The following is a 15,809-nucleotide window of genomic DNA, read 5'->3' on the forward strand; positions in this document are numbered from 1 at the left end:
GATGACCTCTCACCAATGCTATCCTTTTTCTCTGGCCTTACTAACCTGCAGGTGCTGTTGGATGACCGAGTCATCAAGATGGAGCGGGGGATCCTGTTGCGCAATGTGCAGCGCAAAGATGCTGGCCTCTACCACTGCCACGCCACGGAGCACGGCTTTACCCAGAGTTTGCTGCACCTCCAGCTTGAAGTGATTCACGCCCAGCAGGCAGACTCGCTCTCCGTCTCCCGGGAAGAGGAGCCCGCGCAGCCCTTCCACCGCAAGCTCTGGTACCAAGATTTCTTGCAGCTGGTGGACCACCCCAACCTCAGTACCATGGACCAGGTATGTGAGCAGCTGTGGAGCCGCAAGAGCCACCAGCCGAAGAAGAAGCCGCCGCTACCCCCTCCGCTCAGCGTCAAGGCCAAGAGCCACAAGTGGAAGCACCTGGAGGACAAGCGGAAAGGCCGCAGCCGGAGAACACACGAAGTGCCCCGTGCGGAGAGGGGGCCCCGGAGCACTGACGTCTGGTGACCTGCATGGAGTGCAGCTGGACAACCAACCTCTATGCTGGGGAGCAGGGTGGGCGTGTAGGGAAAGGGGTGGGAGAGAGGATGCAGGACCATGGTTTGGTGGAGAGGGCTTCCTTTCCATCCTCCTGGCGGCCGCTTCATTCGTAGTTTGTAGGGGGGGTGTTGTCGTCATAGCAACTTAGCTGCCATTCTTCAGAACTCGGTGCGAAGCAACAGAACCCGACAGGAGAGGGTGGCTTCTGTAGCCCTCGCCTCTTCCGTAACATACAACCAAAGATGGTGGCAGCAGTCTCGGGGGACCAAAGGAACCAAGTTATGATGATATCCTGTGCAGTGGGAAGTAAACCAGACAGCATACGCCAGGAGTTGTGGTCCCTTTTTTCTTACCCTCAAGGATCTGCTGACTGTCAAGATGTAATTCTGGGGCTGAGGAGCCTTCTAGCTCTGGAGCGTCTGTTCGTGCTCAGAATCTTCCTCTGAAGAGGACAGTCCCCCGACGCATCCCTCTGTCTTGATAGGCAGGGTGCCTACCCCGTTTCCTCTCGCTTCCATAACCAAACCGACCTGCCTTGTGCGCATAAGTGTAGCAATGTGCTCTCCCCCTCCAGAGACACTACAGAACCACTGATGTATTTATTAACAGATTGTTAACTGATGAATGTAAATCCACCACCAGGTGGCCCACCAGCATTTAGCCTCTGACTGAAGGGACAGGGCTCCTGTTGCCCAAAGGATTGTGGGTACACTTCTGAAATGTTTTGGATGTGCATGTGGCAATGATGATGGTAACAGAGATGAGGAACTGTGGCATATCTCCTACGCTCTCAGATCTATATTTTATATGGCCCTCAGGGGATTCTTCATCAGACTGAGACCCCCTCAAGTGGCAGGGCAGTAACAGAAAGGCAGTTAACACACTGGTAAAATATTGAAGTTGAGGCCCTGTCATTACACAAGGATGTTTGTAAGGTCATGTTGAGCAGTGGAGGTGTCTATCTGTCCTTCCTTTGAAGGTTATTGCCAGAAGAATGATGGCCAACCAAGGTTTGTTCCCTTCTTCGGTCTGCTCTGGGGCCCAAGTCACCAGCCAAAACCCATCGGGAGCAGTATCTAAAAGAGTGGCCCAGACCTCCCCTTCTCCATCTGTTTTGGGCCATATCTCCCACCTTCTCTTGGCCATGTTGACTGGGGGTGATGGGAGTTGTAGTCTAAACCATTTGTAGGGCACCATCTTGGGAAAGCCTTGGCTAGACCAAATGAGGACACTCATTTTGAATTCTTCATTTTGGGAGTGCCTTGTGAGGCACCTCTGTGGAGTGCCCAGAAAGGTGTGGTCATGCAGATGAAGCTCATCTGTCCCTTAGATATGCTGGGGAGGTGTTGATCTCTGTGTTGCTTCCTGTTAGGTTTCAGTCTGAAGGGAGGTGGAGGTGTTGGCCTGATAGAGGCAATGCAGTCTTGTCTTGGATTAGGATTTGGGCAGCAAGGGTCTGAGATAGATAGATGTGCTCTGATTTAAGATATATAAGCTGTTTCTGTGGTATCTGAAACATTAGAAAAGGGTGATATCAGCACTACCTAGTCAAGCTGAAAGTCGCTGTCTAGTGAAACAGAAAGTGAGACTGGAGCCCACCATCTTAAAGAACAGAGCAGAACCAATGGTTAGTTATTAAATTCACAGTTCACAGCCAGTAAAAGGAAAACTGGCTTACAGAGTTCTCAACAGCCTGTACTGTACCATTTTTTTAGTGCAAACTGCCCCTAGATTGTCCTGCCAGTGAGGAATTTCACAGCTTCTTTAAGAAAAATTGTTGTTTTGCCTTTTATTTCCCTTTGCTTTTAGAGTAGCCTACTGCCATGGCACCTGGCTGTCCCTTTTGCCTATGTAGGGTAAAAACTTTCTCTATAATACATGGATGTTAGAACTAATCTGAGATATTTTACAAATAGATTCTGCTACATTGTCATTCTACTTAGGGTTGCCATATGTCCTCCTTTTCCAGGACACACCCTTTTTTTCATGGGTGTGTAAAATGAGTGTCGTCACAGCAATCCATAGTTAAAAGTAAAAGTTGGCAAATGTGTCCTCTTTTTTGCTCTCCAAAATATGGCAGCCCTATCTACTCCCCCTCCCCACTTTACCAGGCAAAGTTGCTGATTTAAAATGGAACCAATATCCCGCATGTACAGGTCTTTTAAGGTTTTCTTAAGAACACTTTTTGCAGTATTGTAAGCTACACCACAGACTGTGTGGAGCTGTGTGGTGAGGGATAAATGGCAAAGGAGAAGCAAATCAAGCTTATTACATGATTCCAGAGTCTTTGGTCTACCCAAAAATGGACTTGGAAATGTAGTTTTCAGAGAGCGCAGAGAAAATGACAATTCCTAGCATGCCTGGCACCAGGCTCAGAGTGATAGCAGCACCAATGCCATATGAAGGAAGCAGGAGAGACCTACCCCCCTTGTCACTACCAGAGCTGCAGAAGCAGCAGCGAGGTTGACTTTTGGGTGAATGAGAGAATTTGAAGGCAGGGGGATAGGTTAGAGGAGGGATTTGACCCTGTTGGGCCTTCAGCTGGGAGCATACCTGAGTTTCCAGAGCAACTCTCTTGAAAAATAGCTGATCACATAGTCAGACTTTTCCTAGACTGTATCATTTCAGACTGCAGATATGGAACAGTTTGGTTGAATGCTGTCCTATATTTCTTTTTTTAAAAAATAAAAAATCCTTGCACATAAAAGAGGTTTAGGGAACCCCCTTCTATCCCGACATCTTGTTTTCCCAGGCAGCTGACTGAACCCTGTTGGAGACCAGGGTTTCTGAAGCCTTTAAACGGCATTAATAAAATGGCATTAAGAAAAACATAATGTCATCACTGTAATCTTCCTTGCTTGGTTATGGGGAATGGCTGTGATTTAGTATGCTGCTCAAGTCTTAGCCTGTTTCCTATAGCTAAGGGGTGTAAGGGAGAGTGTGTCATGAGATTCAATTATGCCTAACACTTCATCTTTGAGTTCTGCCTCCTACTCTCTTTTGTGCATGATTGACAGCTGTGAAGGATTCAGGCATGCATAGCTTGCCATTTCCCCTTGTATAATTTGGGGAAAGGGGTTAGACCCATTATTGTGCAGTGAGCCACACATGAGACACCCTTCTCAGCTTACATGGCACACATACTTGTGGTTTGAGCCTCTAGGGCTTGCCACTTGAAAGGTTTGTGGTTCGAATCCGCTCAACAGTGGTGAGCTCCCGTTGCTCTGTCCCAGCTCCTGCCAACCTAGCAGTTTGAAAGCATACCAGTGCAAGTAGATAAATAGGTACCGCTGTGGTGGGAAGGTAAACGGCATTTCCGTGAGCTCTGTCTTCTGTAACAGTGTTCTGTTGCGCCAAAAGCAGTTTAGTCATGCTGGCCACATGACCCGGAAAGCTGTCTGTGGACAAACGGCGGCTCCCTCGGCCTGAAAAGTGAGATGAACGCCATACCCCATAATCGCCTTTGACTAGACTTAACCATCCAGGAGTCCTTTACCTTTTACCTCCCCCCTCCCCCAACTTAGGGTGTCTAAGTGTAGTCATAATAAGCTAGTAGCATAAGAACAGAAGAACAATCCTGCTGGATCAGGCCAGTAGCCCACCTAGTCCAGCATCCTTTTCTCACAGTGGCCCACCAAATGCCTGTGGGAAGTCTGCAAGTCGGACCTGAAATCAACAGCACTTTCCCCATTTGTGATGAAGTGGGGGCAGCTACTTTTAAACCTAGATTATTTCCCTCGTCACCATCCTGAAACTTTGTGGATGAAACTCAGCTATTTGGCAGGTATAAGTTTTTGTTCCCCACTCCTTCCATTTGTTTCCTCTCTTCCTGTGTCCGGGAGGAAAAGATATATTGATCATGAAAACCCCCATTTGGAACCTCAGTGTTTTGGCCATTAAGGTTTCCATACCAAAGAAAGAGGCATCGGACTAACGTCCTTGGCAAGTAATTATTGTTTTACCTTATATATCTTATCTGTTGAACCTATGATAAATTCTAAAGGAAATAGTAGCAGCGAAAATAAGTGTGCAGAGTTGCTGGACGTGAGGCATAGATGTCAGCCAAGGTGGCCTGTGGTGAGTTAACCCAGCCTCAATAGCGACTGGGTCTACTTTAAGACATGCAGCAAGTGTGCTGGATCCAGTGTGGTTGGAATATATTAACACAATAAAGCAGTTTTAACTTTGTGTGTCTGGTTTCCATAACATGGAAGTGATCACTGCATACATTTTTAGGTGCTTGCAGAACATCACCTGTTGTCCTCACTCTAAAAACAGAGCAATGATTATGGAGGCAGACCAAACCCCCTTCTTCATTTATGGTTCCAAAACTGCAATGTACCATAGGCATGGTTTCATCAAGCTATCACCTAGGGGTCATGGAAATTAGGCCAACTGTCATGTATTACTTAAGTGAAGCCTAGGCCATGATAGCTTGTGCCATAATACATGTAGAGGTATTTAAGGTCTCCTGCTTCACTTGCTAAATTTCTGCCTATCAGGTCATTGCCAGGAACAGGGCCTCACTCCTGTACCTTTGCCAGCAGTCTGGAAAGCAGAAATTTAGCAGGTAAATCGGAGAGAAAGTGATCGTAGAAAACATTATCTGCTTTATTTCTTCTTGACAAGGCTGCAGGGGCAAGACCAGCTGGGTCACATGACTGAAAAAGGAGAAGTGCACTCTGGGTAATATACACAACTTTTCTTTTTGGGTAATGCACCCAAGGAGGGTTTAGGATGGGATCTGGGGGAGCTCCTTACCTTTCCCCATGGTGTCTTCAGCTGAATGGAAGCCTTAAGTGTCTGAACAGGTTTGTAGTTTCCCACTGGGGGAGGGGGGGAGAACGGAAGTGGGGAGATGACTTGAGAGACAGTGGAATATTGCTACCCCATTAATTAGCAGGTTAGGCCCCTAAAACAATGATGGCAATATGTGACATTTTCATCAATGCAGTCAGTGGGGTCCTGAGGGCCAGGTAGAGAGGGCTGGGGAGGGGAGGCAAAGGTTCTGCCCCCTCAGGCTTTAAGTCATAAAAGCAATTTATCTTGAGTTTAAAAGATTGGGGTTTTCATTTTTTCAGACCAACTCAGCTTGAGAACTTGTTGCCATTTATTTAATTTGATTTTGAGATTGCCAAGCTCTAATTGGATGATCATGTTATATATACATTTTGAACAAAGTCCCCCCCCCCCACTTCCCATGGTCACAAATTTTAGGTCATCCTCTCATTATATATTAGTTTCATGTAGTTCAACAGCACAGCTCTCCAAAGTCTTGCTATAACAATACTTTTGACTGCTTACACAGCTCTTCAGTCTTGACCATGACCATTGCCAAGTAAGCTTTGTGCCATCCCAGGATCATATGAAGCTGTTTTCCTTTCTTGGATCAACTGTTAAAATCTTTCTGGAGGACTAAGAGTCTGTCACAGGTCTTGCCAACCTTTTGGGGTCAGTGGGCGCATTTGGAAGTCGAGCGCCCATCACAAAATGGCTGCCGTGAGCCTGTGGGAAAACACAAAAGGGGGCCTCGTGAGGGTGCAGGAGAGGATGAGACAGTGCAAAGAGGAACAGGGTAGTAATAGCGAACAGTCTCACACATTGTGAATTTTTGAGGAAATATTTACTGAAACCTTTCATGGACGCCATAGGAGGCATTGGAGTGTGCACTGGCACCAGCAGGCGCTTTTTTGGGTACCTCTGGCCTGTTGTTTGGAATGTACCTGTTCATAGCCTCAGGTGATCACGTTCGCGAAAATCCTGCTCAAATGCATCTCTCTCTCCCTATAGTCCAGCCTCAGGCTGTCAGGAATGAACCCTGGTCTACACAAACAGCTCACCATATGGGGAAACTTATCTTGGGCTTCACAGTTAATGATTCCCAACAAATTAATGCCATTGTCACAGACATTTCCTTTCTTTCTGGCTTCAGTGTTTATTTCCTCCCCTTCTTACACCCACCTGCCAGCGGAGGATAACAGTTTCTCAGATGAAGTCCATGAAAGTCTTATGCCATAGTAATTTTGCTAGTCTTTAGCACCAGCTAGCTTGTACCAGCCAGGAGAGGAGGGTGTGGGGATTGCCTTTTTTTCTTGGTAGATCTTTCTTTCTCTAAATCCCCCCCCCCAGCAGTTCTTGTGGGGGAGGGGGAGAGGGATTAGTTACGTCAACTCCAGGCTGGCATGATGGTGGGAGATCTTGATCCTGGGGCCATTCTGAGAAACGAAGAAGACAAAGATCTGGGCAATCCAGGACCACATCTGTGACCACCCTCAGAAAACTTCATTTTGTGGCCTAAAGAACCACCCATGATAGAGCTGTTTCCATTGAGCTGTCCTTAAGGAGGCACCTTGTGCTCCTCCATGAAGCTCCCCTCAGCCAGTGGATCTGGGGGATAGGATTCTGCTGTCTCATCCCTCAACCTTAGCTCACCCATTTTTAAATACACAAATAAATTGGGTGGCCTACAGTACAGGGTAATGATTCCTGAGCTCATCATGTGAAGTGCTTTAAGCAGGGAACATTACTCTATAAAATATTATGGCAGGAAATTGGTATGGAATACATTTGGCTTCTTCCAGTTCCCTGAAATCAAAAGGGAAGATTATGCTGCTGGTAACTCCTGCTTCTTCTTCTGTGAAACAGAGGCTTTTATTAGCTTTGTAAGTGTCAAAATGATGAGCAGTATAAGTGATAGTTTGCCTGTGAAAGTGTCTATGAAAGTACAAGTCATTCATGCTTACAAAATAAACAGCTGAGTTGACTGGAAGCAGCCACTAGGAGGCATAAAAGCACTATGGTCATGTTATAAATCCCTATTTTATTTTATTCTATTCTATCTTTATTTTCATTTTCATTTAAACTGCTTAATACTTTGAGAATGTACAACTGCTATGTGAAGAATGCATGTGAAGAAAGCAATTTTAGGATAGCAAAATATTGTGGCACAAATCTTTCAATGACTAGGATAGAAGGGGTTTAGTCATGCTGGCCATATGAACTGGAAAGCTGTCTGTGGACAAACACTGGCTCCCTCAGCCTCAATGCCTGAAGTAAGACTGGACTTAACCGTCCAGGGTGTCCTTTACCTTTATTTTATTTTATTTTATTATTTACACACACACACACACACACACACACACTCCTACCCAGTCTCACATACTAAAAATATGTGGTTTTATTTATCATTTAGTCTAAGCCCACAAGAGAAAAATATTTTCTAATAGGTAGCAACTACTTTTTCATTCAATATTTTTTTTTTGCCTTTTCTCAAGATAATTAACTGCCACAAAGTTAATATTCATATTACTGCTTGTATGAAGAAAAATGAAAGTTTATTTTATCCTTACTAGACAAAATGTATATATTTTTAATCATTTCAAGATAAGGCAGGATTGCCAAGACAAGAAGGTGGGCTGAGGGGCTGGTACTACTGTAAATCAAGTGCTGTCTGCCTGTGTGTGCATACCTTCATAACCTGTGAATATAGGTAAATTTATGTTATGTAAATGCCCGGGCTACATGGTCCTTTATCAGGGATGCTGTAGTTTCCTGCAGGAGATTGGACTATTTGAGGCTCCTTCCAACACCATGAAATACATATATACACAGGTTCCATAAGTCTCCAGTGCTTTCTTCTACAACAGGAAACTCACCTTTGAAAAACCCATGCCCAAACTGGCCAGTGGTCAATGCTCAGGCAGGTGGGGAGCTGTAGTCTAGCAACATCTGGAGGGCCACAGGTCTCCTCACCCCACAACTAAGGGCTCCTTGGTTATGTGTGTATTGGAAAGCTGTGGCTGTCACAACCTGTAGTTAGTTGCTTTAGAAATAATGCAGTTGAAAGATGGGGTATAAATATTCAAAAACAAACAAATCCAAAGCGCAGGAAAAGGAACCTTTGGTTCTCACCTGAAAGGTGTTTCTTGAGGTGTTAAACATACAGCATGGGTTTTTTGGATGGTGCTGCTCTCTTGCGGCTGAAGATAGGAAACACAGACTGGTCTTTGTCCTTTACACATGCCTACCACCTCTGTTGAATGACAAGCTACAGGAATGGGCTAAATAACTTTGAACTCACTCATGGAGAATGGTGCTAATGCGAACAACATTGAACTGAATGAAGGAATAACACAATGGATCCCTGAAGAGCAGGAAAACATGTATAAAATAGAAGAGTCTTCCTCAACCAAGTGCCTTGTCCATATTTTGGACTACATCCTCCATCACCCTCTGCTAGCTATAGCTGGTAGGAGTCGGAAGACCAAAACACCAGGAGGGCACCATGTTGGGGGATGCAGAAATAGTGTGATGGAGGAAAGCACACACTGATTATGCACTCATGTGTATCATGCACTTCCAGCATTCATTGTCTGTGCCATTTCCTGGCAGTTATTAAGAAATCTAGAAATTGTAAACCTAAGGAATTGGAGGTAAGCAAGTTCCCTCCACCCAAAAAGCAGTGCAGATGGCTAATTAAAAGTGCTTACATTTAAATTACAACACTTAACAGAATATGCTTGGATGATCGTTGAACTGAAAAAGTGCTTTCATACGGAATTGTTACACATACTACTCAATAATAAGCTGGAGGTTTTATTTCAGACAGTTAAATACAGCTATGGTGTTTTATGCTCTGTATAAAATGAGCCAAGTGCTGGGCTGCTCTTGGAAGGTAATTTCAATGTTTAATAAAAGGAGACTGGTGGTGTAGATTTTTTAAAGGGTATGAGATCTTATCAGATTAGCAATTAACTTTATGGCACTTGGATTAATGCAAGAAATCATCTCAGCTGAAATTTATAGACCTACGAAGTAAAATAAAATATGTGCAATGGGCATGATCCAGCCAGGTTTAAACATCTTTACGATTGTAATATTAATTGAAAGAAATCAATGGGATTTCTAAGCAAATATGCTTAGTCCCAGATTGTGACATGCCACTGGTTTCTGCAGGGAAGTTAAATATGTGTATAGTCTTGACTCTTTCCCATTTAGACTTAGGGGGCCATGGATCAACTATTTTAAGGAGTCATCTAAGGCTGCCTGGTCCAGGCCCAAAGATGCAGAATCCTAAGAGTCCATCAACAGTCTGCATGGGTACAGCAGACTGAGAAAGCACATAGGTCACCTAATAACAATCTTCTACCGGCAGGAACGGCTGGAATGGCTCTGCTTCTGTGCTTGTGCTGCACTGACATCCCCATTATCTCACCCCGCCCAGTGAGCAACACTGACCCGTCTGCTAGGAAGCTAGCACCACCAGGTACGCTGCTTCTGCATCTATACACATTATTATATGCAAATCTGTGTTCTCCTTTTGTGTGTGTGATCCATTTCCTTTTTTTAAAAAATGTGGATGTAAAGACATTTCACTATAGCTGTATTATACCTTTTCTTTGCGGGTCCGTGATTTTTTTAAAGTCCTATTATTTTGTACAAGACCACTGGTGGCAGGCCTGACAGGACAGCTTCCTTTTCCCTGGTGAATGCTGTTTTCTGTTTTTCATCCAGCCCACAGCAACAGTATGTCTCTCAATTCTGGATAGCAGTCTCTGAAGACAGCAGTACCCCTAAGCTGGCAGAGCCCTTCAGCCCTTACATGCATGGCCAAACTTGGCCCTCTAGCTGTTTTGGGACTACAACTCCCATCATCCCTAGCTAACAGGACCAGTGGTCAGGGATGATGGGAATTGTAGTCCCAAAACAGCTGGAGGGCCAAGTTGGGCCATGCCTGCTTAGAAGGAAGGTGGCCAGATGCAAACAAATTCCAGAATCATGCTTGATACTGTAGTTGTGTGCATGAGGGGATGGCAAGCATAACTGCTGCTATTCTCTCTTCTGCACAACAAGTAAAGGTGCAAGAGCGCTATCCACCTTTTCAGCTGGCCAACCAACTAATAACACTTAAACCTCTTAATATTCGTACTGCTAAATGTAGCTATACAAACAAACAAAAACCCCTGCTTCCTAATCTCGTATCTTGTCCAGGTTTTATTGGCAGATTTACCTGGAAAGTAGAACGTGTGATTTCTCCAAAATTGTGTAAGATAGAAACTAGATACATATAGTTCATTTTTGGTGCTGGTTTTGCACTTCACTGTTTACTTCCTCTGATCACGGTTACACATTTCAAATTATTTTTTGGTGACTGACCTGTGATGGCAGATTCGCTCACCCAAGTCATCAGTTGATACAGCAGTAAATGGATGATGGGCAGGCCTGTGCACAGAAGTCCTTTGTGTTTCAGGTTTGAGGTGATAAATCCCTGGTTGAGTTTTCATGCAATCACATTCAATGATTTCGTAATCAAGCTTTTGAGAGGCCCAAATTCTAACAAAGCACCCTTAAACTCATTCTCTTTGAAGGAGAAGCTTTTTATAAGGGGTTATGCAATGGAGACATTTCTGACAGTCTCTAAATTGTGTTTAATACAGGATTTTTACATAATGGATGGCAAAATTTGCATGCAGCATCTGGAAAAAATTATACAAACAGGCTCTCAGCATTCTGTTACAAGGTTCCTCATCATGTGAGCCATTTGGCATCTCATTACACTGTTAGGCAATGCTTAGCTCTTCTGTTAGATAATTTGCCAGACACGCTGTACCAATCATGTCTATCACTCCTGGGTTGCCACACTTGTTTCTGACATGGCTCCTGTGTCTTTAGTAGCACTATGGCAGCCAGGCAGACATCACTGTATACAGTCCTTCCTGTCAAGGGCAGCCCGCGACCTCCATAAACACTGCCCCAGCAAAATCTACCACAGCAAAACAATGTAGGAAGCAGCAGTTATGAATTACCAAATTCTGCAGCCCCCTGGAGGTGCACTCCATTGTCTCTTTACACAGATGGATGCCAACCACAAATATATTTATTTAGGTAAAACAACAATTGGAACAAATAACCTTTTAGTAAAGAATGACAAATATTGCATCTATTCATAATATAATGTAATATATTATCTCTCTCTCTCTCTCTCTCTCTCTCTCTCTCTCTCTCACACACACACACACACACACACACTACCGTATTTTTCCATGTATAAGATGCCCCCATGTATAAGACGCCACCTATTTTGGGGGACTGAATTTAAAGAAAATGAGGGGAGAAGGCCCAAAGTTGTTGAGCTTTTTTTAGGGGGAATTACACTCACGCCATCACCCCAGCAGGGTTGGCAAAGTGGGCAGCCACTCCCTAGAGCCACTCCCTAGAGCACATGCCTACCACAGTGGCATGGGGGGGAACTGTGCATCCGCCAACCAATTGGTTGGCAGCGCGCAGCTTTCCTCCCATGCCACTATCCGTGTATAGGACAACCCCCTTTTTTGACATGATTTTTGAGTTAGAAAATCTCATCTAATACATGGAAAAATACAGTATTTTATTCTATTTTACTGTACTGCACTACACTTTTCGCTGTGAAGTGCTCTACAAATAAATAAAAGAAAATGAAACGTGATCACTGGTGGACTCCCTTCAACGAGTATCCTAGCCAGCAGCCTTTTTGCTCTCTGATCTCACACTCTGCATAATTCCCAAACTGACCTTCTCAACAGACACTCTTTACCTATCACTCACTCCAGTGTCACCCACCATTCCATCACCCTAATCTTCTGTCAACCATCCTTCCACTCATTCATCTGTTCAATGACCAATTGTTTCCACACTGATGCTGGATTTGTTTCCAAGGTCCAGGGTCGGTTTAGAGCCAAGGGCCATACAGAATCATACTCTGGGAAATCAGGCCCAAGGTATTTGGAATATGTTGCTTGTTCCCCACCAGCCTTTTCTGGGTGGTGAATTCCTGGTGGAGTGGAGCTTGGTTTCTCTGGGTTGAGAGCACTGAAGACGGATGATTGTCACCTTTTAAATATGCATGTTACAAATAAGCAAGTTGGGCAGATGTAGAAGCAAACAGTAACTAGTGCTATAAGGCAACCAGTACCCTATCAACCAGCTCTTCCATTGGCCCCCAAGCCCTGCATTTTTCCACTGAGTACCATCAGAGAATCCTGGGAACTGTAGTTTACCCCTCACTGAGCCACAATTGGCAGACTCCTTAACAAACTACAATTCGGGGGGGGGGGGTTAAATGTATGGCGTGCACACAGCCCTAGGATAAATATGAAGGGCAGTATATAGTATATACTGTTTGGAAAATAAACAAGATGAAAAGAAGCTGCCTTATAGCAGGTTCCCAGAGAAGGGCCCTGCACTCCCAAGGTAAGATTTTGGCTTACCCAATACTTTCTCTCTCCTCTTGCCCCTGCCCCACCAAACTGGAAAACTGCTGTCTGTCTCTATGATGATGGGATTCCAGTAATCTCCTAGCAATTATTTCCCATTGGCAATATGTCAATCTGCCCATGTTGAGCTACGAATGAGCAATTTATGTAACCAAACTACTGGACAGCCAGCAATCATAACAAAATTTTAAAACGCTTTGGTAAGGTTCATCAACTGGAAATGTCAACGTGATGTGCAGTTAAAAGGCAGTTAAGGAATAGCCATGCACACACATATTTCTGCGCAAGCAAACAGCAAAACCTTTTGACTGCTTGCACAGTTTTCAGCTTTATACCTTATACTTTTATATGTAAACCACTTTGTGGTTTTATACATTCAAGCAGTATATAATTTTTATGAAATAAAATCTAATAAATAAATCAACCCGGCAGGGGGCAGGTTGTCTGCAGCACAGTGACTGAGATGAGGAGTCTATAGGGCTGACAAAATCTCATAGGCACTTACCTCAGAATAAATCTCATTGAACTCAGTGGGACTCACTTCTGAGTATAAATGTATAGACCTGCCCTCATATCCTGTGAACTTCCCAGAGGCAAACAGGATGCTCGATTAGATAGGCCTTGGACTGGATCCAGCAGGGCTCTTGCATTTAGAGAGAAAGACAAAATGATGGGGGGGGGTGTATTAATACACTCAGGCACACTTACCTGGGAGTAAGTCCCACTGAACTAAATGGGGCTTCTTTCTGCAGAGACATGTTCAGGACTTCATAAGCTGTTTCCCATAGAACAAATTAGATTTGGAAAGCAGGCTGGCATGTCTTTGTGCAGGGCTGGTCCGCCCGTGAGGCAAAGTAAGGCTGTGGCCTCAGGTGGCAGACCCAGACCCAAGAAGTGCTCTGCTCTGTGCCTCTTGCTCTGTGCCTAGGCCACTGTGATGCACCCAGTGTGCAAGGGGCCAGGTAGCGCCTGCATCTGTGGCGAGGGGGACGCTGGGCGCTTTGCCTCAAGTGGCAAAACATCCTGGGCCAGCCCTGTCTATCAAACATGGGCATTTGCATACATATTTAAAGCTCTGACTCCTATCAGAGGTGGGGCGGAATCCCATATGCTTGACTGGCGCAGTCCCACCCACACATTGGAGGGACCGTGGTCCAGACCAACTGCTTGGCAAACGGAGACTTTGCTCCCCATTTGCCCATGTGTTAAGCCCCGGAAGCGTGAGCAGATGCTCAGTCCCGTTCCCGTCCCTCCCCCCCCCCCCCCCCGGCCTTGCCAGCTCTCTACTTTTTCATTATGCTAATTATTCTTTTAAAATCATAAATAAATAATTAGGTCCCTGATCAAAGGGTAGATTTCTTGCTGCGCAGTAGAGATGTTAATGAGGCAGTTGAACTCACATGGCAGGAAGGCAACAGGTTTGTTCTTTAATTACAGGCAAGAGCTTTGGGGCTCCTTGGGCCGTTCTCTCGGCTCTCATTAGGCACCTCGCCCCCCTTGTAAAGCAGTGCAGTGTGTGTGTCTGCACAACACATCTACAGGAGTGGTTTTTTGTGTTTTCATGTTCATTCATTTTCTTTGCACTTTCGCTTTGCTTCTCTACACGAATGAAAGCTGAGGTGGGTTTGGGACCACAGGATGCATCTTACACGAAGAGGTGTAACTTCTAAAGTACTCTGAAATGACCAGTTCTTGAGCCACCTTTCTGACCATATGAGGAAAGCAGAATCCTGGCTGTACTTCCTTAAGGATCTGCATCAGCCTTGTGTTCCCAACCAAGACATTACCTTACTCTGAATAGTTGCAGGAGTATTTGTAGTAAGCATGGAGTTCTAATTTACCTGACCAGGGAGACCAGCAATCTTGCCAAATTTCCTAGCATGATCCATCTTTTTTAGGAATGGTGGGAGGAGCACAGAGGAGCATGCTGGAAATGTCCTGACAAGTTCATATCTCTCCAGCGATGAGGACTAGAACTTTACAAGAAATCAGACCTGGGGTTTTCAGGATTGTAGCAACAGTTTTGCAAATCATAACAACAGCCTAAGAGGCGGCAAGTAAGTTGTCCACAGGTCTTAAGTGCCTGCTCTTGCTGATTTGCTCACTGAGTGCCAATCATTGGGAGGAAATATCATTAGGCATTAATCTATTTATTTTTACTTTGTTATAAAGCATCAGTGACTAAAAGTCTCTGGACAGAGATTCACGATTTAGAGATATGCCTCTGCTGAAATGGTATGTCCTTTCCTTTCATGCATCTGCATTCAAATTGCTTTGATTTCCCAGAGCACAAAAAACAGTTAGCCTCAGATTTATAGAAGGAATCTTTGCTCTGATCATTAGCAAAAATTACTTCTGTCACGAGCAAATCCAAATGGACAAGTGGCTTTAATAATTTTCTTCCCACTTGCAAAATAACACTAATATTAATAAGTGACTTACACTCAGAAGGGACAAGTCAGCCTGAACATTTTAAATTGCACAGTTTAATCATTTGAGCAAGACCGGTGAAGAAAGATTTATTAATTCATTGAAAATTTAAGAAGTATATTTTTCTTGGAGCAGTTTTACTCATCATTCTGAGAAGCAACAAAGAGGGTGAAAATCTAGTCACAGGAGAGGACAGGATATTTCAGGAAATGGATTAATGGCATTGGTACTATGAAAAGAAGAATCGTATGCATTTTCAACCCTGCTGGGGACTGTGATAAAATAATCTGGTCTGATTCGGTGCATAATTTAGGCCCGGGGATCTCTGTTTCACTGAGAGAGCAATTGCATGAAACTTCTCTCCTGCTAGGTAGCCACTGTGATATAGCAGAATGCTGGACTTTTTGACAAATGGATTAATGCACCATCCATCCCTATCAGGTAGTACAGGCTGTGACACCCTTTGTTCCCTATTCCAAGGCAGTGCATTTTTAGTCCTTTGCCTGAATACACAGACAGTTCAGGTTTCCAGCTTACACTTCTGGAGAAAGACATGCCTTTTTACAGGGCTTCCAAGTTTAA

At 44.5% G+C, this 15,809-nt stretch overlaps 1 protein-coding gene across 1 annotated transcript in view; it reads left to right on the forward strand.

Annotated features, from left to right (window-relative positions):
- The window catches only part of SEMA3B (semaphorin 3B), a 54,724-nt gene extending 49,990 nt beyond the window's left edge, over positions 1-4,734 (forward strand). Inside the window, exon 18 of the mRNA XM_028718648.2 lies at positions 52-4,734. Coding sequence (XP_028574481.1) covers positions 52-513 — 462 coding nt within the window. The 3' untranslated portion in view covers positions 514-4,734. The remainder of the gene's footprint in view (positions 1-51) is intronic.
- Positions 4,735-15,809: the final 11,075 nt, after the last annotated feature.

Source organism: Podarcis muralis, chromosome 2 (genome assembly GCF_964188315.1).
Source record: "Podarcis muralis chromosome 2, rPodMur119.hap1.1, whole genome shotgun sequence".
In the NCBI taxonomy this organism is placed as follows: domain Eukaryota; kingdom Metazoa; phylum Chordata; class Lepidosauria; order Squamata; family Lacertidae; genus Podarcis; species Podarcis muralis.